At 47.5% G+C, this 21,858-nt stretch overlaps 1 protein-coding gene and 2 long non-coding RNA genes across 4 annotated transcripts; 2 read left to right on the forward strand and 1 right to left on the reverse strand.

Moving 5' to 3' along the window:
• Positions 1 to 18: 18 nt before the first annotated feature.
• Positions 19 to 19,359, forward strand: LOC136192587 (E3 ubiquitin-protein ligase rnf213-alpha-like). Its single transcript, XM_065981233.1, has 49 exons — positions 19 to 202; positions 331 to 420; positions 474 to 525; positions 590 to 766; positions 822 to 1,247; positions 1,307 to 1,489; positions 1,541 to 1,734; positions 1,784 to 2,109; positions 2,167 to 2,429; positions 2,477 to 2,698; positions 2,750 to 2,924; positions 2,980 to 3,041; positions 3,088 to 3,412; positions 3,461 to 3,559; positions 3,612 to 3,728; positions 3,781 to 3,976; positions 4,037 to 4,339; positions 4,482 to 5,059; positions 5,126 to 5,285; positions 5,336 to 9,829; positions 9,989 to 10,250; positions 10,302 to 13,207; positions 13,265 to 13,437; positions 13,491 to 13,727; positions 13,779 to 13,972; positions 14,032 to 14,143; positions 14,198 to 14,301; positions 14,353 to 14,538; positions 14,594 to 14,845; positions 14,901 to 15,039; positions 15,096 to 15,485; positions 15,538 to 15,657; positions 15,718 to 15,834; positions 15,897 to 16,163; positions 16,222 to 16,306; positions 16,375 to 16,409; positions 16,459 to 16,556; positions 16,608 to 16,761; positions 16,820 to 17,012; positions 17,079 to 17,173; positions 17,241 to 17,298; positions 17,360 to 17,544; positions 17,601 to 17,742; positions 17,802 to 18,069; positions 18,123 to 18,330; positions 18,376 to 18,450; positions 18,506 to 18,793; positions 18,853 to 19,028; positions 19,084 to 19,359. Exons 1-49 carry the CDS (start codon positions 76 to 78, stop codon positions 19,211 to 19,213), a joined length of 16,218 nt encoding a protein of 5,405 aa, XP_065837305.1. The 5' UTR covers positions 19 to 75; the 3' UTR covers positions 19,214 to 19,359.
• Positions 19,360 to 19,427: 68 nt separating this feature from the next.
• On the forward strand, positions 19,428 to 20,517 carry LOC136192590 (uncharacterized). Its single transcript, XR_010671190.1, has 3 exons — positions 19,428 to 19,624; positions 19,677 to 19,753; positions 19,811 to 20,517. It is a non-coding gene; the product is annotated as an uncharacterized lncRNA (long non-coding RNA).
• Positions 20,479 to 21,847, reverse strand: LOC136192589 (uncharacterized). Of its 2 annotated transcripts, none has more exons than XR_010671188.1 (4): positions 21,744 to 21,847; positions 21,444 to 21,686; positions 21,246 to 21,382; positions 20,479 to 21,139 (listed from the first exon to the last, which is right to left on the reverse strand). It is a non-coding gene; the product is annotated as an uncharacterized lncRNA (long non-coding RNA). The 2 variants fall into 2 exon arrangements; XR_010671189.1 differs by having other exon boundaries at positions 20,479 to 20,947; positions 21,041 to 21,382.
• Positions 21,848 to 21,858: the final 11 nt, after the last annotated feature.

A 21,858-nucleotide genomic window follows, 5' to 3' on the forward strand; every position in this document is an offset into this window, starting at 1 on the left:
CATGCGCTTTGAGCCTGTTTTCTCTGAGCTTCCTTGGCTTCTTCTCCGTTAGAAAAGACAAAGGCTACTACAGTCATGACTGGTTCATCAAGGAAGGAGACGAGAAAACGAAAGAAGAAGGCAAAACAAAGAGCGAAAGCTGAATTGTCAAAGAAAGCCAAAGCGAAAGCGAAAGCAAGCGAACCTACCGAAGAGGAAAATCGTATGCACGCACTCTCTTGGAGCAAGAGGACAAGCGTAGAAATAAGGGGTTCTCCGGACGCGAATGGGAGGGGGGCGTTGTGGTCTTTTTTCCTGGTCTTTGGGTCACGTGGTGTCATGTCTCTATAGGCTCAGATAACGATTCAGAGGAGAGCGAAGGGTCGGGTAGCGAAGAAGGGGAAGGAGCAGTAGCAGGAGCGGCTTGCACAGAGGCCAATGGTATTGTATTGTAACGTATGCTCGTGCAAAAGACGTTTGATGCATTGAAACAGCATCTGAAGCGAATAGTCACGAAAGAGTTTCAACTCCGGAGCAAGATTCAGGGTACTTTATTTTGCAGAAAATGTTTTTGCCTTCAGTGAGTGAGTGAGTGAGTGCTCGTGTGTAGACAGCTGAGAAGTCCTCCTGTCGGCAAGGGAAACGACGCCGTTCTGCAACGATCGTTTGATTCTCGGAAAGGACTCGTGAGGCCGCCAGAGCGTAGCCAGCAGTTTCCGAGTGACAACGACAAAAGCAAGAAGACTGCTATAGCTGCTGTGCCCGAAGAAGGCACAAAATTGGAGAAGTCAGTGGGGGCCTTAGGTCAATTTGATGTCTTCAAATCATTTTTTTATTATTAGTTCTGAAGGAAGTCCAAGACAGCCTAGCTCAGAGGGCGATCAGCCTTCTGCAAAAAAACAAGACAGTAAATTTTCTGAGAGGGAAGGGAGCAACCAGCCCTCTGAGAAAGGAAAGGACAGTCAGCCATCTGAGAAAGATGAGAAAAACGACCATCAGCCATCAGAGAAAAAAGACGGCAGTCAGTCGTCTGAGAAACTTGGAGGTCATCAGCCGCCTGTAAAGAATAAGGGCAGCCAGCCGCCTGTAATGCAAGAGAGCAATGATAGTCATCAGTCGTCTGAGAAAAAGGAGAATAGTCAGCCACCTGAGAAGCAAGGGGATCATCAGACGTCAAAGAAAGAGGGCAGTCAGCCGCCTGTGAAAAATGAGAGCAGCCAGCTAGCTCAAGAGAAAGGGAACAATCGGTCGTCTGAGAAGAATACGAGGCAGGATATCAAACCACCAAAGCTGCACTCGTTTTGACTTGCTTCTTTCTTTAATTAAGTTCGAATGAGGCAGTTCTCCAACAGAGAGAAGAAGGCGGGATCAAAGTTCAATTTCACGCCTTGCTACCATCATCTGGGTGGGACTTTGGTTTAGAAACTCATGGGGTGTACATAAGATTTGGAGTCCATGAACTCGGATTTTGGAAACAAAACGCTGTAGAGATGAAACCAGTGAAACAAGTGTAAGTTCATTTGTCCTCCTATTGTAATTGCGTGAGTATGTGCCCGTGTAGAACTCATAAGCAGGAAACTTATTGGATATTGTGCGGAATTTATACAATACCTCTCTCGTTGAAAGGAAGTTCGATTCCTTACAAGTACGTTGTTGTGAAGTTGGACAACGGAGTTGAAGAATATGAGTACGTGTCGAAGGGACGTCGTGGAGGAATAGTCAATCGCGTCTTTGAAGTTCCTTCTTCTGTTGAAGGTGTGGGGCTGGCGGGGTGTAGTGGCGCACTGTTAAGGTTTTTTTGTAGGGGTTATTAATAAATACGATGATGCAATTCATTCACAGCTGAATGATGAAGGGTTTTTGAAGAAAATAAAAAGTGGAATCACAAAACTGTTTGGTCGGCGTGCTCCTTCGTCAACGCCAGAGGCTGATGGTAGAGAAGCAGCTATATTCTCAATGATTCCAATGTGGAAAGGTTTTCATTGTAAGAGAGATTCTGAGACGATTTTTATGAGTGCTCAAGACGCTTTTTTGTCATTCTGCTCTATCGTGCGATCTCTGGAAAATATTCGTGTTATGGAGGACAAGTCTATCTATCCGTTCTCGCCCAATAACTTTAAAGTGAATAAGGTACCTCTGAGAAATTAGCCTCAGCTTGTAGATTCTACATTGGTATTGTCTTTGCAGATTGTTGTCCTGATTCTAAAGAATAAAATAGAGGATCTTCAGACTGTCTCTTTGCAAGATCCTGAAGCTGCTGAAGATAGAGTGTTGTCTGCTGTTACCTTGTCTATGCTAGTGAAAGAGTTTGGTGTCAAAGTGAACGACAACGAACTGAATGTAAAGGATGCCGAGAACTTGGTCAGATGCCTCTACCTTACACCTGATGTGACGAAGAAACCGTGCTCTTTCTATGATGTTGTTTTGGCCAACTTCTCTGATATGATAGAGTACGTATGAATTCTACATAGAAGTGTATAATTGTTTTTTTTTTCAGGCGTGCACGTGAAGGCGTGGACGCGATGTGTCGCCTTGCACTCAGATCGCAGCGTTTTCCGCAGGCTAATTGGCTTCTAGCAATGCCGCTACTGCATTTTCTGTCGGATTCTGTATCTCCTTTTGAACAGCCTCGACATTGTGATCACAAAATCTCTAAGTGGTGGATGCTGTGCGGCTTGGATAGAGAAATTGATAACTACAGGAATCAGTCAAAATCGGGGTATGAACGTTGGTTTAATCGTTATATCTTTATCGTGACTTCTCCTTGCAGGCTTCTTAAGAACGCCAAAATCTTAGTAGAACCTCTTCTGCAATTGGACTCTTTGCTGGGACGAGTTATTATCTATGCACATCACAGTGACGATCTAAAAGATTGGATCGGTCTAATTCCGCCAAGTGAAACGATAAGAGCGCTTCAAAACCGTCTTTCCCGCTTCCACCTGCCAGTAAGTTACTATGTTGCTAGTAGCCGACTCGGTTTGATGCTTAACTTAACTTTAGCCGGCGTTTTTGAAAGAAAGCTTGCTTCGACTGACGGAACGCGTTTCATCAGAAACTGACGTGTAAGCTGGCCCCATTCTATTTTCTACGTGTCTATTTTTACTGCAGTGACTGTGAGCCTCATCTCTTTTATGATCTGGCTAAGCGCGGAACTGCGGCTAGTGTTGATCTTCTGTTAACGTTGCGAACGAAATTTGGCGAGCTGGAGCACAAGGGTCTTCTGCGCGCTTCAGTTGATTTGGTTTTTGTGTACGTAAAAGTAATAAGGCAGCTGCTGTCAATGAAACCTGACGAGAAATTGGATCCTGAAAATAAGAAGCTTTTTTGTGAGCAACAAATAAAGACAGCTGCAAAAAGCCTTTGCGAGTGGATCCGGTTGGCTTATGCAAGTAACAGGAGATCAGATGCAAAGATGATTCATAATCAAATCAAGGTTTGTATATTTTTCCTACTTATTAATTAAATTAAAGTATGTTTTCAGGTCTGGACTTTTATGGTCCAATGCGAAACTTTGCCTCAGGACTTGCAAGAAGTGTGGGAGGCGCATTTTAGGGAGAAACTTACAGAAACGCTTAGAAAAGTAGCATGAGACACGATGGACATTACGCTGTTACATGATGTTTTTCTTGTAGCACAACGAGGAGGAAGTTGTCCAAGCCTACTATGATTTAGATGAATCGGAAAGCCACTCAGTTGTCACTGATTCCTTTGATAGTGTATTAGATACAGCAATGATGAAGATTCTCAATGTAAGCTTAATTGAATAAAGAAACGTACGTTCCCTTGAAAGTGGTTTGATAGCAAAGCGGCGACGAAGAAGCGGTGTTCCAAAGTCTCATTAGGGCGACTACTGTTTCCGGAAAGAAAAGCATCCTTTCTCGCCGCCATCTTAAGTCGATGTTTGAAAAGAAAAGTCCTCCGGTAACTGCTAGTGACGAGGAAGTGTTCAGTAGCCTACTCACTTGGCCAGTGTGGGTTCGGTTTCTGGATGTTTCGGGTATGTACTTCTATTGTACGAGTATCTTTTTACGAATAAATGTTTTTTTCTGCGTCGTAGACAAAGTTTTGACTCAATCCGGCGATGATTTCGTACGCCAACTGACTCGAGCTAAAACAGTGCTCGGTGAATACGTCCAGCGAATTGTTTCGGGCGCGGTTACTGTGGAGCAGTTGCACTTCATGTCGACCAACGAGAAAAAACTTTTGAAACTGTGCAGTAAGATGGACCTCAAAGCCGATGGCTGCCTTGAAGCCAAAGCGAAAGTAGCGCTCAAAAGTCGGAGAGAAGAATTTAAAGCTTTTCAAAATAAGGAAGCGCTCGTCAAGCATTTTGTCGGAACCTGCCAGAATCTGGGAAGCGGTAGGTCATTTTAGTCCTTTGTAATTATTTATATTTTATACGTTAAAAGTTTTCACCGCGGACATGCTTTTACCCTAGAGCTATTGTCAAACGCTTAGACGTTATGCTCGGGTATTCCTTTAACCGCCAGTGTTTTTCTTAGTTGTGTCGGAGGGTCACAAGTTGCGGTACGGGGCCGACGTTTCACGCTTGTCCATATCTGAACTTGCCGTTACTAAAGGCGGTTCCGTTAAGGTTGTCTACTTCAACCTGCCAGACGACATGAATCGCTTCATCGAGCCATTGGATGATGTGAAAGAATGTGTGATTTTTCAGAAGATATTTAAGGACTACGGAGATCGTCTTCGAGAGACGAGAAAAAGGAGTGGCGATGCGGCAACAGCGTTGAAACTTGAAGAAGTTATAATGGAAGTCGTACAGCCTGCCTTCGACGTCTGGGATGATTGGTGTCAATCTGTAGTTGATGGGTCTATAACTCTTGAAGACGTGTCAACCCTGTTTGGTAGCATAATTGAGAACAAGGAGCATCTGAAGAAAGAACTCAATTTAATGCAAAGGAGGGCATTAGGAGATGAAGATGTCGTTTCAGAAAGGGTCACTCAGATAACACAATTCGCTGCTCTCAACAAAGTTTCTGATGCTGCACGTGCTGTAGACCGCGTCCGCCTAGCTTTGGGAATACTTGAATCGTTTCCCTCTATTGAAAGGATTCTCTCTCAGGTTTCACGTTGTCTGCCAGTTGTATCTAGTAATTATAGTAACCACATGTCTTTGTCTTGTTAACAGAGTTCGTCTGATTTTCACGAGCAACCGCTGACTGCCATCAGTTCGGACGTCGTCTCCGCTAGCAGGTTCTTATCTGAGAGGAAACCTTCTGAGATTCAATGCTTAAATCAATTTTCTGATTGCTATTTGCTTATTAAATGGATTCGAGAAGAAATAAGAGGTAAGACCCCTGTAATCGTACCCTCATCTGCATGGCTCACTTTTGCTTAGAATGGAGAGAACTTGAAACTTTCGTTGAGCTGGCTGGAACGAGATCAAGCGCTGAAGGAGATTACGAAGCTATGAAGGTGGCACATCTTAGAGCAGCCTGTGTCGGCTTTTCCGCTTTTTTGTTCGAAATCGACGAGGACGCTTCGCTGTCGGATCTACAGGAAGCGTGCATAACTGTATTCAGAAAGTTGGAGCGCGACAGCAAAATACCAGCGAAATGGAGCTCCTCTCAAGACTGTCTTCGAGAGTTTGAAGCGATGAAAAAGTCACTAGGATCTGTTGAAATCACGTCCTTCTCTCAAGTCGAAGAGATAAATTCTCGCGGGAAATACACGGTCGAATGTCAATCCGAGACTGATAGTCCTCACGAAATTTCAGACTGCATCTATCTGAATATCGGTTCTGAAGTCGGCGGCAAAACGGAGCCGAAGCGTCGCAGTCTAAGCGACTTGCAGGATCTTCAGAGCAAGCTGATTCTCATTTCGGGACCCAACAGCGAACGAAGGAGCGAAGTGAACGTCTTCGTCGATACGCTGGAGAGCGCGATGCGCTTGGCGACGAATCTGCTTGCCCTCTGCCGATCGGGACACGTGGGATACTTGACGTGGAGCCGTTCTTTTGACTGCGTATCGCCTCTCGATCACGCGGACGACACCGACGGCGATAGTCCTGCGAAGAGAATTGACGAATTGTTAGAGCGAATGCGAGGTGTCGCTAGCGGCATGGAACGAGATTTGAAAAACTGGAAGCAGAAGATGGCTGGCATGCGATCGCAGTACTATTATCTCAACTATTTCTCCACATCTCAACTCTTGATCTTGAGCAAAGAACTGGGCAGCGTTGCTCGCGACGAGAGCCGATCGTCGGAATCTTTGCCAGCGCATGCCTATGCGCTCTTGGACGGCATCAAGTCGAACGTCACCGCCGACGAAGTCGCTTCTTGTCTACGGAAAGAGAAAGAGGAAGAGGAAGAGGCGACGGAGGACTCATACCAGTTGTCATCACTGCAGCAGTTTAGTGAACAAAAGAGCGCACCGGTTTTTGAGAGTGATTTTGACGGCGACTTTTCCGGCGCATTTGATGACGACGATGGCTGGGACGTTGGTGCGGAAACTTCCGCCCTCGACTCTTTCTTTCAAAACCGCGAGCCAGTTACTTCGTCTCCCTCTGAGCACTCGGACTCTGTCAAGGATACGATGTTCGATATCGAGAACAAGAACTACCTTTCGTTCTCGCGTCTCGGCAAGTTTCTAGAACAGCTCTCGCAGAAGGCGTCTCGTCCGCCGCTTCGAGTCTTTCCTTCGAGTCACTTAAAACTCGGTTATCCTAATTTGGTCGTCGTTCCCAGAGCAGAACTTCTCGCTTCTATTCTACGCTTCTACATGTCGGAAACGGATGCCGAGGCTCCCTTGCCTTCGGCCGAAGAAGTCCTTTTGTGCTCCTCCTCGACGACGACCGTCGAGGACGTGTGTCTATTTTGGAGACGAGCCATCAAAGATCCGAGTCAAGGACGTTTATTCTGTCTCGCCGGCGCTGATCAGTTGAGTTACGAGGTGAGCCGAGAAGCGGTCGACGATCTGAATCACCTCGGCCAAGGACTCGCTGAAGAACGCGGCGATAAGTATCGTCTCGTTATCATATGCTCAGCAGAAAACGAGGACAAGTCGTACATGGTCTCAGCACTAGATCAGCATCGGAGGCACCGGTTGCCTACACCAACCGCCGCAGAAATAGAGGACTACTTGAAGAAACAGTTCCAACGAGGTCCAGGGCAGCGTCTTCACACTGCTCTAAACACGATGTGGACTCCAGCTGCGCAGAAGCTGGATCCTGAGCAGTCTTGCGTGCGCGTCGTGTACTCAACTCGGGCTGGAGTGGGAAAGTCACTTTTCATTGACCGTATGGCGGAGAATCTCGCGTCTATACCGAATAACAGAGGCGGCGATAACTTGAGAATAACGCTTCCTCTTCACGAGATATCGGTGAACGTCGACGTCGTTTTGGAGTCGTTGAAGCAGTCGTTTCCTAGTCCCAAGCAGAATCTCTCTCGACTAATTCATCTCGACATATCCCCGTCTGTGAAGTTCGGCCTCGATCATTTCCTTTTCAATCTGCTCGTTTTGGGACAGGTGACCGACTCGGCTGGCCACGTTTGGCGCAGACGATTCACGGACATGTACGTCTTGGAATGCACGTGGACTGCAGACCCCGAATCGTCCAAAGATGCGAGATCGAAAAAATTCGAGCAACTTCTACCCATCGTTTCTCAGCATTCTCCCGCAGAGGTTCTTGCCGAGCTCAATCGAGGACGAAAATCCGGACGCGAAGTCGAGTTTGGCCAGTTGGGATCGGAGCATTTCCAGAGAGCGTTTCAGTATCTTTATCGCTTGAACGCCGGAGAAAACCTGACTTGGTTTGCGTTCTCTCGCGAAGATTTGACTGGTGAAGATGAAAGTCAGATCGCAAAGCGTCTGCAAACGATCTTGAGCAACTGCGGCGTTCGAGATCCCTCGTGGGCGGTGGTTCGTCATTTCGTCACGTTTCTCGGCAGTCAAATGCGAGACGCCGAGCTCAACGTCTTTTGCGATCCGCAACTCTGTGGCCAGGATTTGCCGGGCTTCAAAGTTTTTGTCCTAAAACTTTTAATCGAAATGTCTCGTGATTTTTCGACGCCATCACTAGACGTTGATCTGAGCAGAGTCGAAGATCCAGGAAATCTCGCTCAGTATCGGGTCCGAAGCTGGGAGCACACACCGCATCCCTATCTCTTCTTCAACGAAGATCGCCAGTCAATAACTTTTATCGGTCTGCAAATAACGCGAAATGGCCAACTGATGGATTCGAGGGGAGGACGAGTTCTTCAAAGTCAAATAATGACGCGCGATCTGAGCACCGCTTTGCACACCCAACGCTTCCGACTTCAAGAAAACTACGAAAACTGGTCCAAGAATAAAAAAATCGAGGCTCTTTGCAAGGTCATGGGACTGAAAAAGGAATTCGATCCGGATTCAAGCTACGAACTTACAGTGGACAACCTTACTAAAATAATGGCTATTCACATGCGATTTCGATGCGGAATCCCCGTCGTCGTCATGGGCGAAACGGGTTGCGGAAAGACGCGTCTCATACGCTACATGTGCGCTCTTCAGGCGCAGGAGAAAGGCTGCAAGAACATGCTGCTGATGAAAGTCCACGGCGGCGTGACGAGACAAGACGTTATTGACAAAGTTGAAACGGCCCAGAAACTGGCGCAGAGAAATAGTCGAGAGAGCATGAAAACGGTTCTGTTTTTCGACGAGGCGAACACGACAGACGCCGTCGGTCTTATCAAGGAAATCATGTGCGATGGAAGAGTGAACGGTCGTCCAATAGTCGGACTCGGAAAGGATCTTCACGTTATAGCAGCCTGTAATCCTTACAGGAAGCACACCGACGTCATGATAGAGAAGCTGGAGTCCGCGGGACTGGGATACCACGTTCGAACCGGTGACACCGAGGATCGTTTGGGTGATATTCCCCTGAGGCAGCTAGTGTACCGAGTGCATCCTTTGCCAGACAGTATGAAGGCTTTGGTGTGGGATTTCGGTCAGTTAGATTCGACCGGTGAAAGGCTCTATATCCGACAGATCGTCTCTCGACACGTCCAGGTAGATAAATCTCTGCCCAATGTGCCTGGATTTATCGACGTAGTCACGAACATTCTCGCTGCGTGTCAAACGTTCATGCGACAGCGAAGCGACGAGTGCAGTTTCGTCAGTCTGAGAGACGTCGAGCGCGCCATGCGAATAATGGTCTGGTTTTACGATCTCCGAGACGTTCTCGACGAGTGCATTAAAGAGCAATATAAGAAGCGACTCGTGGATAGTGACGACAGCCAGCCTCTCGACTCGTTGACTCGTGCCCTGGTGCTGTCTCTCGGTGTAAGCTACTACGCTCGACTCGAGAACCGTCGCCATTTTCTCCGCTCAATCAGCGGTTACTTTCGTTCGCCCTGTCGTCTCCTCGAGGGTCAGATCCAGATTAGCGAGGAAATTGAGCACTGTCAAACAGCATTTCTGGACGAGCTCGATCTTCCTCCGAAGATTGGTCGAAATCACGCTCTCAAAGAAAACGTCTTCATGATGGTCGTGTGCATCGATTTGCGCATTCCTCTGTTTCTCGTCGGCAAACCGGGTAGCTCGAAATCGCTCGCTAAGGACGTCGTCAAGAACGCGATGCGCGGCGATCTTTCGAACCGGAAGTTGTTCAAACGACTCAAGCAGGTGCATATGGTGTCGTACCAATGCAGTCCTCTCTCTACTGCGGACGGAATTATCAGTACGTTCAACCAGTGTCAGAAGATGCAGCAGGAGAATGATCTGGACAAGTTTGTTGCTTGCGTTGTGCTGGACGAAGTTGGCCTAGCCGAGGATTCGCCGCGGCTTCCCTTGAAAGCTTTACATCCGTTATTGGATGATGGAACGGCCGGCGCAGATGATGACGTTGAGAAAGAAGGTAAGTGTGATACACTAAGAGGAGGGGGAGGAGCAAGAGGGAAGAAGGGCCCATGCACACAGTCTCTTTATAAAGTATTGTCTGACTTGTATGCTTTATAGCTTGCTCCTAGATTAGTGTGCACGAAAGTTACTTTACATTCACTGCGTTTTCTTTTAGACGGTTCTAACCGTGTTGCTTTTGTTGGCATCTCCAATTGGGCACTTGATCCCGCCAAAATGAATCGCGGCATCTTAGTGCAGAGAGAAGTGCCAACGGGCGACGAGCTCGTTGTGAGCGCCGAAGGGATATGCAGCACTGACGAGCGAGCGCAAGCTCATCTAAAGCCACACGTCGCTGGCATGGCTAAAGCTTACTTGGAGATTTATAATAGTCCGAAGAAGGACGAAAAGGAGTTTTTTGGATTGAGAGATTTTTATAGGCAAGTGGATTTTGCCTATATCTGCTCTTGCTCTAATGTTTATTTCTTTAGTTTGGTCAAAATGGTTTTTTCGTTCTGCAAAAGGACTGGCGAACCTCCTACGTGGAACCAGTTTGAACATGCAATTAAACGCAATTTCGGAGGCTTAGAAACGGTCGATTGCGTCGGAATTTTTCAGCGCTTCATCAGTCTCAAAACCGACAACGAAACGAAGAGCGAGAACGCCGCCGATAGCAGCGAAACCGTTTCCGAGAACTCAGACATCGCTGAACTTCGTTTTGACGACGACGACGACGACGACGACGACGGCGACGGCGACGGCGACGGCGACGACGACGACGACGACGACGACGACGACGACGGGAACCTGTTCCAGGACGACGCCGACGAGAAGAACCTGGACGAGGACGATGTTAACCAGTGCCTCGACGAGGTCGAAGAAGTCGCTGAAATTTTCGAAACTGTCGTCAAGAAAGGTTCGACGTTGTCTTCGTCACTCGTTTTAAATTCAAGTCCCGCTGGTTTGATTCGCGCCAACTTGGGCACGGCGGATCATTCCGACGAAGACGATGAAAGTCGATACCTTTTATTGCTGACTGAAAACTACGCCGCTCTCAACATTGTCAGGCAAGAGTTTCTGGTCAACGATCAACCGGTCATTATTTTCGGAAGCAGCTTTTCGAAAGATCAGGAATATACTCAAATCTGCCGAAATATCAATCGCATCAAAGTCTGCATGGCAACGGGACGCACCGTCGTACTACTGAATCTCGAGAAGCTGTACGAGAGTCTCTACGACGCTCTGAATCAGTACTACGTGCATCACGGCGGGCAAAAGTTCGTCGATCTCGGCTTGGGCAGTCATCGCGTCAAATGCCAGGTCCACGACAAATTTCGTCTAATTCTGATAGCGGATCGAGAGGTCGTCTATAACGATTACCCGATTCCCTTGATTAATCGCATGGAAAAACATTTCCTCGCCATGTCGTCGATTCTCACGCGTCAAGAACAGAGACGTGTGGAGAGAATTACCGAATGGGTCAAACAGTTTGCTGACGTCAATTCGTCTTTGCGAGTATTGGACAGCCGAAAGCGAATTTCATTCCGAGTCGAAGACGCTTTTGTCGGCTATCATCCCGACGCCGTTGCGACGGTCGTTCTTCGAGTGTCCCATCGACTGTCGTCGCAGGGAATCGACGAGACTCGGATGCTACGTGCCGCCTACGACGCGATGCTCCAGTGCGCAACGCCGGACGCAGTCGCTCGTCTGTCGACGTCGGCTATTCGCGAGCAAGCGTCCGAGTTGTGGGACGTCTATTTTACGAGTCAGAATCACTCGAGTCTCGCCGATTTCGTCGAGAACGCCTTGGACTCTTGTCGTAGCGAGAACGGACTTCTCATTCAAGTTACGACTCATTCGCGACTTCTCTCGAGCGATGACGCGGCTGAAGTGGGAAAGAGAATCGGTTTTTCGGCTGACTGCGTGTCTTTGCAGCAGTTTGACACGGAGCACCAGTTCGCCGCGAGGATTCGCGATTTTTACGCGCTTCGACCCGAAAACGAGGCGCTGCTGATTATTCTTTGCGAATCTGGCGACGTGAACGGTGATTTGGTGGCGTGCGCTCGCTATGTGGTGCAAGAGGAGCGACAGGACGCCGAAACTCGCGTGTCAGAGGCGGAGGGGGCCCCGTTGGGGAAACACGTTGTGTTCGTGATACATTTGCCTCGCATTGCCGGCGGGTGTTTCGTAGGATTTCAAGGAGGCGCTTGGACCGAGACTCACATCGACGATCTGAGACCGGCTAATCAGGCTAAGGAGCCTTCTATAACATCGCTGGTAGGACGAAAGATAAGCGAGTTGCTGGACGATGGCGAAGAGACTCCTGTCGTTGAAAGAGAACGTGATGGTAGCTATGAGGAAGAAAGCGGTCATTTGAGCGACGCCGAAGCGACTGAAATGTTGGCTGAGGCAAATGACGCAGAAACAGAAGATGTCAAGGGATCAGATGAGACAGAAGCAGACTGGCAGACAATGCAAGCTATGGCTGAATCGGAAAAGATAACAGAGGCTGAGTCAGAAGGAGAAGACGAAGACAACGCAGAGAACGAAAGCAGAAAAGACACTGTGAAAGAGGTAGAGGGAAAGAAAGAGGATGAAGATGACGAATACACAGGAACGCAAATGAAAGGCGAAGGAAAAGAGGACGAAGAAGGCGAAGAGGAAAATTACGCAAAAACGCAAATAGCAGGAGAAGAAGAGGAAGACAGTATCGAAGAGAAAGAAGACGAAATTGAAGTGCCATCCTCTTCTGAGCGTCGTGGCGACGCCGTTCTCAGCGGAGCCACTCTTCTCCGATCTTGCCTACACGGTGCGACGAGTCGTTTGGACGACGACGAAGCTTCGGCGTCGTTCGAGTTCGCCAATCGACGTCTGAATTCACTCTTGGTTCTTATTCCGGAAGACGAGACGTGCGTAACCGGTCACCGTCCTTTCTACCGCGAAATTCGACGTCGAATCGTCGATCTTCTACGCGAGAGGGAAGAACGCATGGGAGAAGAAAACGCTACAGGCTGGGTAAAGAACGAAGCTCTCAATCCCAGCGGCATACAAGCGGGCGGCACGTTTCGTCACTCGCTTTGGCTTAAGATCGTCAACATTGTCACGCCAATTTTTTCGGAGATTATAGCTTCCATAGACTGTGATGCTAATTTGAGTTTGCTAACGGACAGCACAGCGAAGTGGATATCAGACTTGTGGATGAAAATTTTCGCTAGCCGACAGCTGCTTCATCTGTGTTATGAGGACTTTATCTCTCCGACCGAACAGCAGCCCCGTCAGAGAATTTTAGTTCACGGATCAGGTTACCAGGGTCACTCTTTTCGAGCCAAGTTTCCTTTCTCGAAGCTGGCTAAGGAAACTGTTGATGGCATGATGACGGAAGCCAAGCGTTTGGAAGGTAATTAATTGACTTCGTTGTAATGTTCAGCACCTCTAAACTTTTCCTTGATTAAAGGCCGCGAACGATTGGATAGGACTTTGCAGCGCCTGTTTAAGGATTCACCGTTGGGAGTTTTAATCAAGAAGACAACGGCTTCAAATCCGAAAAAGCGACGGGAGCTGGCTGAAAGATACCTGTTTGATTTCGTTCACATGGTTTACAATCCGATCAATGACGAAGATTTTCTGGTTTGTTTGAGAAAGAGTCTAATTTCTTTTCTTTTTTGAGGTTTTCGTTACAGATGGTAAGTGAAGCTGTGGTTGGTTCGCTTCGAGAACTGACTTCGGCTCGCGACGTTGATTCTTTGACCTTGGAACACGTCGCCCGTTCGTCCGCTGAGTTAACGATTCCGGCGATTCACGTGGCTTACGACCACGTTCAGAGTCGCTTGAAATGTTTTGCTGAATTGATTCGACTTGATCCTCACGTGATTAGGCAGGTCTGCCATCAAAAGGGGCTTGAAACGAGCAAGGAAATGGTTAGTGCGTCTTTGCACTGTTCGTCTTCTAGCGCTGTTGCTTTTTTGCAGAATTTAGATGCCTTCGCCTTCCGCGAATATCTTCAGGAATTGTGTCCAAAAATCGAGGATCTCGTTTATTCTAACACGAGGCGCGAATGGTTGGAAAAAGTTCAAGAAGCTAGACCGTGCATAGAAACGTGGTTGGCGTTGCCTTTCGACTCAACCTCGCTCCGACACCGAGCGGAAATGTGCTCAGAGATAAAGTCAGTGTACAATAGAACCTTTTCCTCGTACAGCTGTCATAGTTTTTTTATATATCTAGAAACGTGTGGATCAAAGTGTCTGTCATTCGCCTTTTCTTTTATCACACGAGTGCGGCAACAGAGAAAGGTGCGAGGTCATCTGTTGGGGAAGCCGGACGAAAGTTGTGGACGGTAAGCTTTTGCGTCACGATCGCCATCTCTGTCATCTTTATATGTCTGCTTTAGACGTTCAAAGATAAAGATCCTGATTTTGCCTCTGAATCAACCTTGCAAGTCGTACTAGATATTTTAAACGAAACCAGTCAGCACTGCTCAAAGGAATTTTATCGGTTCGCTTACAGTTCCTTCACTTCCTCTAATTGAGCTTTTTATCTCTGCAGCTCTAGCGAGACGATCTGTTCACTGTGTGGCAGCAACTGGGCGGATCCCATTCAGCTGTCTTGCAGCCACGTCTTTTGCCGCCGTTGCATCAAAAATCGATTTGAAACCGAAAACCAACGTTCATGCTCTAGCTGCGACAAGAAAGTTCCGGATGGCTTTGACATTGAAAAACCGTCTGAAATTTTGTGAGTTTTTCACGTACCGCTTGACCTGTTAATCATGCCTCATTTCTCTGTATAGTGTTCACAGAAATACTGCCTTTTCTTTGCTACGCGCTGGCTGCACGTCCTTTTTTATGGACTTGGTCTCCGTGTACAGTTTCGACGAGACGCGCAGTTCTCCTCAACCTGGCCTCATCCGTCTTCTCATGAGGCTTGTCACCGGGGGCGAAAAAGCGATGATGACGAGAGCTTTCTCTCCCTTCCGCACGGACGCAGTAGATAGGTCGCCGGTTGTTCGTTCCTTTATTCTTCAGCTTCTACTTCGATACAGGTAGGCGAGTCTCCATATGCATGGAATCAATTTACTAATGTCTTTTTGCTTACAGTAAAGAGACGATAAACTACATTGAAGAGTACTTGTCAAGTGCAAAGCTAGCCGTTCGAATGTACAGTGAAGAACCTGACAACAAAATAGCGGAGCAAAATGAGGAAGAACTGGCCGTCGTGTTTGTTCAATGCTTCGAAGTGAGTTCAACCAGTAAAAGTGTCTTTGGTTCACTTGAGAACCTTTCGTTCTCTAGGATTCAATTTCTCGTGTGGCCAATCGCGACCGAGATCGCTTTATGAAGGCAGTCGCGTGGCAGATACGGTTCTGCTTGAATAATTTTCGCGACGAAAATCGCCTGCACTACCTTCAAGCGGTGGCGGCGGCGCGCTTCGTCCTTTGTGTCGCCGCCGAATGCATCGGTCGCGTGCTGAACGAGCCTTCCGCTGCCAGATCTACTATTCACTCGCAACTCGCAGAATTATTCGCGCAAACGAAAGAGTTGTGCGAGACTTGGACCGACTCTAATCTTCATTTTTTCTTACTGAAGCAACTCGTCAAACGAGAGGGAATAGACGTTCTTGCGAAGCTTCGTCAGGTCTACGGTTTGGAGTGGTTGGAGAATCTCATTCCTCAGCAAGCAGAGGTAAATGAAAAAGGATTTTGTTGCTTTATTTCAGTTTCTAATTTTATTGCAGCACCAAGACGTCATTCCAGACTACTGCGTTGTTATTGGACCTTCGTATCAAGATGTGCGCGAAGCGGTCGCTCGAGCTGCGTTGACTGGCCCGGCGACTGGTCTTACTGATGCTATTCAGGTTTCTAAGCATTTATACCGCGTAACTTTTTGAGAGACGATACCTCGTTTTTCTGTATAGGCTCTTTCTCTCGACGTCAAAGCTACCAGCAAAACGACGTTTCTTCTACTGGCGTTGTATCGTGAAGTGACAATGAGGCGAACGTCGACGGATTGGGACTCGCCTTCCCATGAAAGAGTAAGAACTTTCTCTCTTCAAAACACCCGTTTCCTGACTTCTTTTGCGTTTGTATTCTACAGTTTCGAGTTTCTCTGAAGGAGCACTTCGATGTCTCTGGGACACTTCCCCATTGGGCTCGACCGATCGCCACACAGCTGATTGAAAATGTGTTGGGCGGAGATCGGGCGCCCGCCGCTCTGGTCGTCAAGCCGGATCAGTCTCTTCAGACGAGAGCAATAGCAACGGTGGCCGTTCACGCAAGAATCGCTCTCGAGTCTTCCGTCGATACTGGCAACGAGCTCATGGCTTTCCTTCGTCGCCTTCTCAAAGAACCTCACCAATTTGTCGTAAGAATGAGAAAGACGTGCATGAGGTTTATAGAGGTTCTTTATGATTTGTGAATAGAACTCCTATTTGCCTACTATGCCGGAGGACAACTTCTTGGCTGTTAAAGGCGTTGCAAAAGGGGGCGAGGGAACCAAGTGGCATAGTGCGTACATATTTCTGTCTGAGTAATTTTTGACCGTTTTCGGTTATTTATTTTTTTTCATTTGACAGCGTGTCCAAATGGGCATCCGTACTTTATTGACAACGTAAGAATGCCTAGCCAATGTTTGTGCATGCGAAAACACGTCTATGTAGTGTGGTCGTCCAATGGAGAAAAGTCAATGTTCTTGTGGAGCACAAATTGGAGGCGAAGGGTCGGTTCTTGCACCGAAAAACGTCGTTGGAGCGAGAACGTGAGAAAGTTATAATGTATCTGCAGGACGATCAGGATCTTTGTGTTGCAGTCGCGATATCACAGAGAAGGGCTATTTGCTCGAGTCGCCTTCTAAGCGCCCAGACGACTCTTCGCCTGAGCGAAAACTGTCTTCCGCTTGCTGCGCACTTGTTCGAATGCTGCTGGATGTTGCGTTGATGTGGGCGTCGTGCGCCGAGAAACCGGTACGAAATTCGTATAAATATAAGCGATTAGTCCAGGGGACACTTTTACATTGTTTAGGAAACTATTGAAGGAATTCGGAAGATGATCAAATCAAACGTTCCGGCTGATCTTGATTTGCCGTCCTTCTTTTGGGATCACTTTGAAAAAGACGTTCAGAATGTCTCCAGAGCAATAGGCCAGACTGTTGAGGACGCTTGCGCTGTCCTTCATCAGATTCTCTTTAGTCTCGACAGACCACAATCCATCAAAGGTACGTAGTATAGAGAGTACTGACGTCAGCGTTCTCGGGAATACTGCAAAGCTATCTTGTCTGTAGAAATTGCGTTGGGAAGTGGACTCTTTTTAACTCAAAGCGAACGATCTGCGTGGGAAAACACATTTAGTCAGAAGTGCCTAGACCCGGTGCTGCAGGTACATCCACTTCAAAGCGAACGTCTTAGAATAATTAAAATTTTACACCGTGTTCATCTGTGTCTAGACTATGGGCGTCAAAATGAGGCAATGGATGGACGCCGTTGTAAAAGACGAGCGAGTTGGTAATGTCTTCATTTAGTTGCCTTTCTCGCGAATTCGTCACTATCTATTTGCCCATCGAAGGTAACAATCCGTTGATGCGTTGGCTGTACGAGCTCGAGTCGCCGCCAGACGCACGATCGCGACCGTCTCTCTGGCGCTATCGGGCGAAAGTCACCCTTCAGCATCTGTCCTTGTCTATATCGCAACGCTTTGTTGGCAAACAAGCAGACGAACAGCCAAGAATTTTAATGCGCTTCCTCGAGGAGGCAAGTAGACTATTTGTCACAGTGTTTCTTTTCTTCAAAGCGTGCTTTCTGCCTAGGAACGAAGGCTGAAGGTTTTGCGCTACTTGCCCGAAGTGCTTCGACTTCAGCGCATGCTTCTGGATAAGTTTCATCGTCGCTTGGCAATACACGAAGCGGAAACTGTAACGGTTAAAGAATTTCTTCAAACAATAACCGACGGTACGTTTATGTGTCGCGCTCAGTTGATGTCTTTTGGTTATTCATAAGCGTTATAATAGCACGGGAAAGAGAGGACTTTGCGTCCCTCATCAGATTGTTTACGCGCGTGTGGCGACACCTCGGCGCCGAAATATTCAGCCATGGGCGATTGAAACCTCTACGTCCTGAAGATAGACTTGAGAGCGTCACCGAGATGACTTCCATTGCGTTTCTTCTGCCCACGAAGCAAGGGAAAGGCACGTGTGCTATGTCTCTCGTGGATTACTTGATCAATTGCATTCACAACGAGTTTCTTGCTGAGTTTAGGCGTCTGGCTAACGTAGAACGGTACGTTAATTAACTGTGTTTACTCTTATGTTTAATCTGACTGGTGCAAATAGATCAAGTGCAAAGATTCCTATGGCTGAAGTGACCAGAGCTCATTTGATTTCCTATGACGTCGAGAAAGACTTGATTCCGCTCGTTCTTGCTCACTGTCACTACTCGCTGGAAGTCGGAAGAGGAACGGAAATCACGTACGACTACAAGGCACTCGAACGTCAATTGATCGACCGATTTCTTTTGGGAAAGCCACAAATTGTTTTCAAGGTAAATATTTTCACTAACGTATTCAAATTAATAATTGTTGCTTAGGTGCACGAGTTTACTTTCAGCAAGGATTCGTATAGCACTGCACATTTTACTCAAATTGAAAGAAAGATACCACAAGTTTGTATCCTATCAAATCTCTCAGAACTTGACGTCATTTTCTTGGTTTCTTTAGGACGATCTTGACAATGCCGTGTCGAGTCAGATATTGGACGAGCTCCACGACTTGACAGACGTTTTCAGTATTCTCTCCGTGCTTGACATTCTCATAGGCTTCGCCGGATCGATTGGCGGAGAACGCGAGAAAATGATACACGAATACTTGCACGACTCTTTGAAAATGCCGAAGGATCGAGGACTTATAAGTCCCAAAGCGCAACAGTGTTGCCGTTTGAAACACATCTTGTCACTCTGGCGGCTTTTGACTGTGGAAAGGGGACGAAGACTTGTTCGACGACGTCAGGTTTGTTTGCAACTTATTCGCCTTTCTGCTGTTTTATTTAAAATCGATTTACGTTTTAGGATCCTTTTGAGGATTTTCCTCAGAGATTCAAGGAGGACATGGGCGACGACTTGAAGTCGAAATTCAAGGTGTTTCTCAAGAAGGTGAAAATCGGCCGTTTCTTAGAAGAGTTGATGACGTTGGCGTGGCTGGAATTGAAGCATAAGGACGACGTTACAGGGCTGGAAGAATATCCGTTAGGCCAATCAAAATCGTTCTCTAACGCTTTTAGTTAATTCTCTCTGGAATAGGCTCAAAGATGCACTTGAAGACATGTATCACTCGCAGCTGTCAGGCTTGTCAAAATTGCCTGATGGTGTTCAGTTGCGCCATCTGGTGGATTGTTGGTCAACTGGCGTTCTGTGTCAGGATCATCACTGACCACCGACTTGTTTGTTTATTATGTAGACTTGTCAATTGATTTCTCTTGTTTTTTTTTATTTTGTTATTCTAGGTTGCGCGTGTGTTGCTTCTGATTTGTGTGCTGACGTTTTTTGCTTTGTCAAATTGCTGTTTCTTTACCTGTGCATCTTTTACATACCACGGTCGTTTTCCCGGATTATCTTCCTTTCTGGTCGGCGAAGGGCCAGCAAGCTGCGGATCAGCGAGTGAATCAGCGTTGCAGAAAGCGCCCAACAAGCTCCTCTTCGGAGGAAGATTCCGCAAGACCTCGAAAATCGTATCTAAATCCCCTTATCCATCTACGAAAATGTAGAAAAGCCAACCGACAGCAAAAACTATCGAGCTTGTCATAGAATGTGTCAAGCTGCACGCACCAAGGATCGCGATCTGGTAGAGACGCTGCCAAAAGAAAAGAAAAATCCTGATCACGTGTTTTTGCAAGGTATTTGCCGCTTTGCCGAGGCAATGGGACGCTTCAAGTTGGCTTCGATTCGACGCGAGGGAGACTAGACTATGCAGGTGAGAACTGCGTTTTCAGTAGGCGACGAAAACGGTCGATCGCTCCATCTCTTCTAGAATCCGTGTTCGCATAACGTGAAGAGCGCGAATCGTAGCTAAATGCAAGGCGAAAGGCTTGGCGGCCGAGTGAAGCTCAACTGGGAATCGAGGCCCCGAAAGGATCGCGTTCGAAAATTGGCCCTCGATCCTTCGACAATATATCAAAAAATCTCTCTCGCGCGTTTTACGTACAAGGCAGATGAAGTTGGTTGGCTCTTTCAGGCTCTTTCACCGTCACGTCTGCATTGTGCGCCCGCCTGCGCATGGAAAGGCCTTCAGTACATGTACATAGAATCTATCATCGCTTCAGTCAGTCATCGTTCAATCGTCGCCCAGCAGAAGAGATACGATTGCCTGGGAGGTGGAACAACGCGCTATAACCCGTCGTCGGAAACGGATGAGAAGCCTTTACCGACGCCGAAGACCCACGGATTGCAAGGAGCGTGAATCAGGGGCCTCTGAAAGAAAGGGATCATTGGATCGACGAAATCAAACCGAAGCGTCAACCAGCGACTAAAATTGACTGCTTGCTTTTTTTTGTAGTATGTGCCTTTGCAAGTAGAATTCGCGTGCGCGGTTTGTAGAGGGTCCTGAGCACGACCCCCACGAGAAACTGCTCTCCCCGGGGGTCCTGGACAAGACCCCATAAACAAAAACTGTCCGCGAGAAACAACAGTGATAGGAGATATTATTTTATTTAATAAACCCGGAAATAAACCGGAAGTAGCGCGCGGACAAAAACGAACATCCTCTCGGCGTCTTCAGGTGAGGGGGGCTTTCACCCAAGCCCCCAATCGGGAGGACAGCGACCCTCTGTCCCGGGGGTGCCTTTATATACCAAGGCACAGGTGGACCGCTACTGTAACCCACCGCGTCTTGCCCAAGTGGGGTGGCAGTTTATCACTCATGCCACGGGAGTAGGGGATTGAATCCCCTGCGTTTGCGCCGCGTTTAACCTCTCTGGCTCGAGTTGGGCCGGTTTTATTTAGTCACCTCGGGGCCCGGAGGTGAATGGCGACATCGGAAAGCTCTTCATCTGCCTCGTCGGTATGTCCACGCGGAGTCGCTGAACTAAAGAAGAAAGAGGAATTTAGAAATCAGCCTTACGTCTATCTGCAGCAGGACTCTGCATTGGTTCCATGATGATAGCGAGACCTAAAAATAAGAACGTTTATAATTAAATTTAAAAATAATTAATTAATTATTTACAATTAATTTTTATAGAAGTAGGATGTCTGGCAAACTTACTAGAGATAGGCATAACCTTACACGACGTGATGCAGCACCTTCATCTGAGAGAATTTCCATGATATTGCTGACGTCATTTCTGTCAACAATCTGTGATGCCTAAATGAAAGAAACCTGACGTCAACACGTAGAAGGAATATGACTAGTTTATCGATGGTCTATTGAACAGCAACCTGCCCAACTAAGGTAGCACTAATCTAAATACCTCCTCTAGATGGCATACTTTGACGAAACTATTGACCCAAAGATCTGTGGTGACGCCTATCGTCTCGCCAAGCGAATTGATTTCCAGATGAAGGCAAAGAACAGCTCCGTCACACAGAGAAGAAATGGCAGACAGAGCTAAAATAAATAATCAAATAAATGATTTCGTTTTAATTAATTGATCTAGACGATCGTTCACTTGGATTGGGCTGGGTCTGGATCAGATTGAGGGGTGAGATGCTCTCGAGTGGAAATATCATAAGCCCCCAAGCCTTGAAAGGTGCGTCGAGGGATTTACGGGCAAAACGACGCCTCGCACAAAACGATCCACGAATATCGGACCTTTGAGCTGGTGGCGTCGTTCGTCGGTCTACTTTTTCGCGTCGCTCGACGTCGATGTGTGCTTTTGACGAGATCGAGCGTGCCGCGACGGGTTTTTAGTCTATAGAACGCGCTGTTTGGGGGTTCTTGAAGCTCGCGCTTCGTTCCGCGTACTTGCCTCCGCCTTTTGCGATCGTTGGGACAACAGCGACGTCGCTCGTGCAACTGGGAATAGGCAGGAGCAAGCAGAGGCTTCGGAAATCGCTCGTGAAGTGTACAATGTATGGAGGGGT

The sequence above is a fragment of the Oscarella lobularis genome, chromosome 11 (assembly GCF_947507565.1).
Source record: "Oscarella lobularis chromosome 11, ooOscLobu1.1, whole genome shotgun sequence".
Taxonomy (NCBI): domain Eukaryota; kingdom Metazoa; phylum Porifera; class Homoscleromorpha; order Homosclerophorida; family Oscarellidae; genus Oscarella; species Oscarella lobularis.

Excerpts from the sequence above, each read along its gene's own strand:
- LOC136192587 (XM_065981233.1), top strand. The coding sequence starts at position 76 with ATGACTGGTTCATCAAGGAAGGAGACGAGAAAACGAAAGAAGAAGGCA. Across the intron at positions 1,248-1,306 it reads TCGTCTGAGAAGAATACGAG|TTCGAATGAGGCAGTTCTCC; the intron begins GCAGGATATCAA and ends TCTTTAATTAAG. Across the intron at positions 17,545-17,600 it reads TAATGCGCTTCCTCGAGGAG|GAACGAAGGCTGAAGGTTTT; the intron begins GCAAGTAGACTA and ends CTTTCTGCCTAG.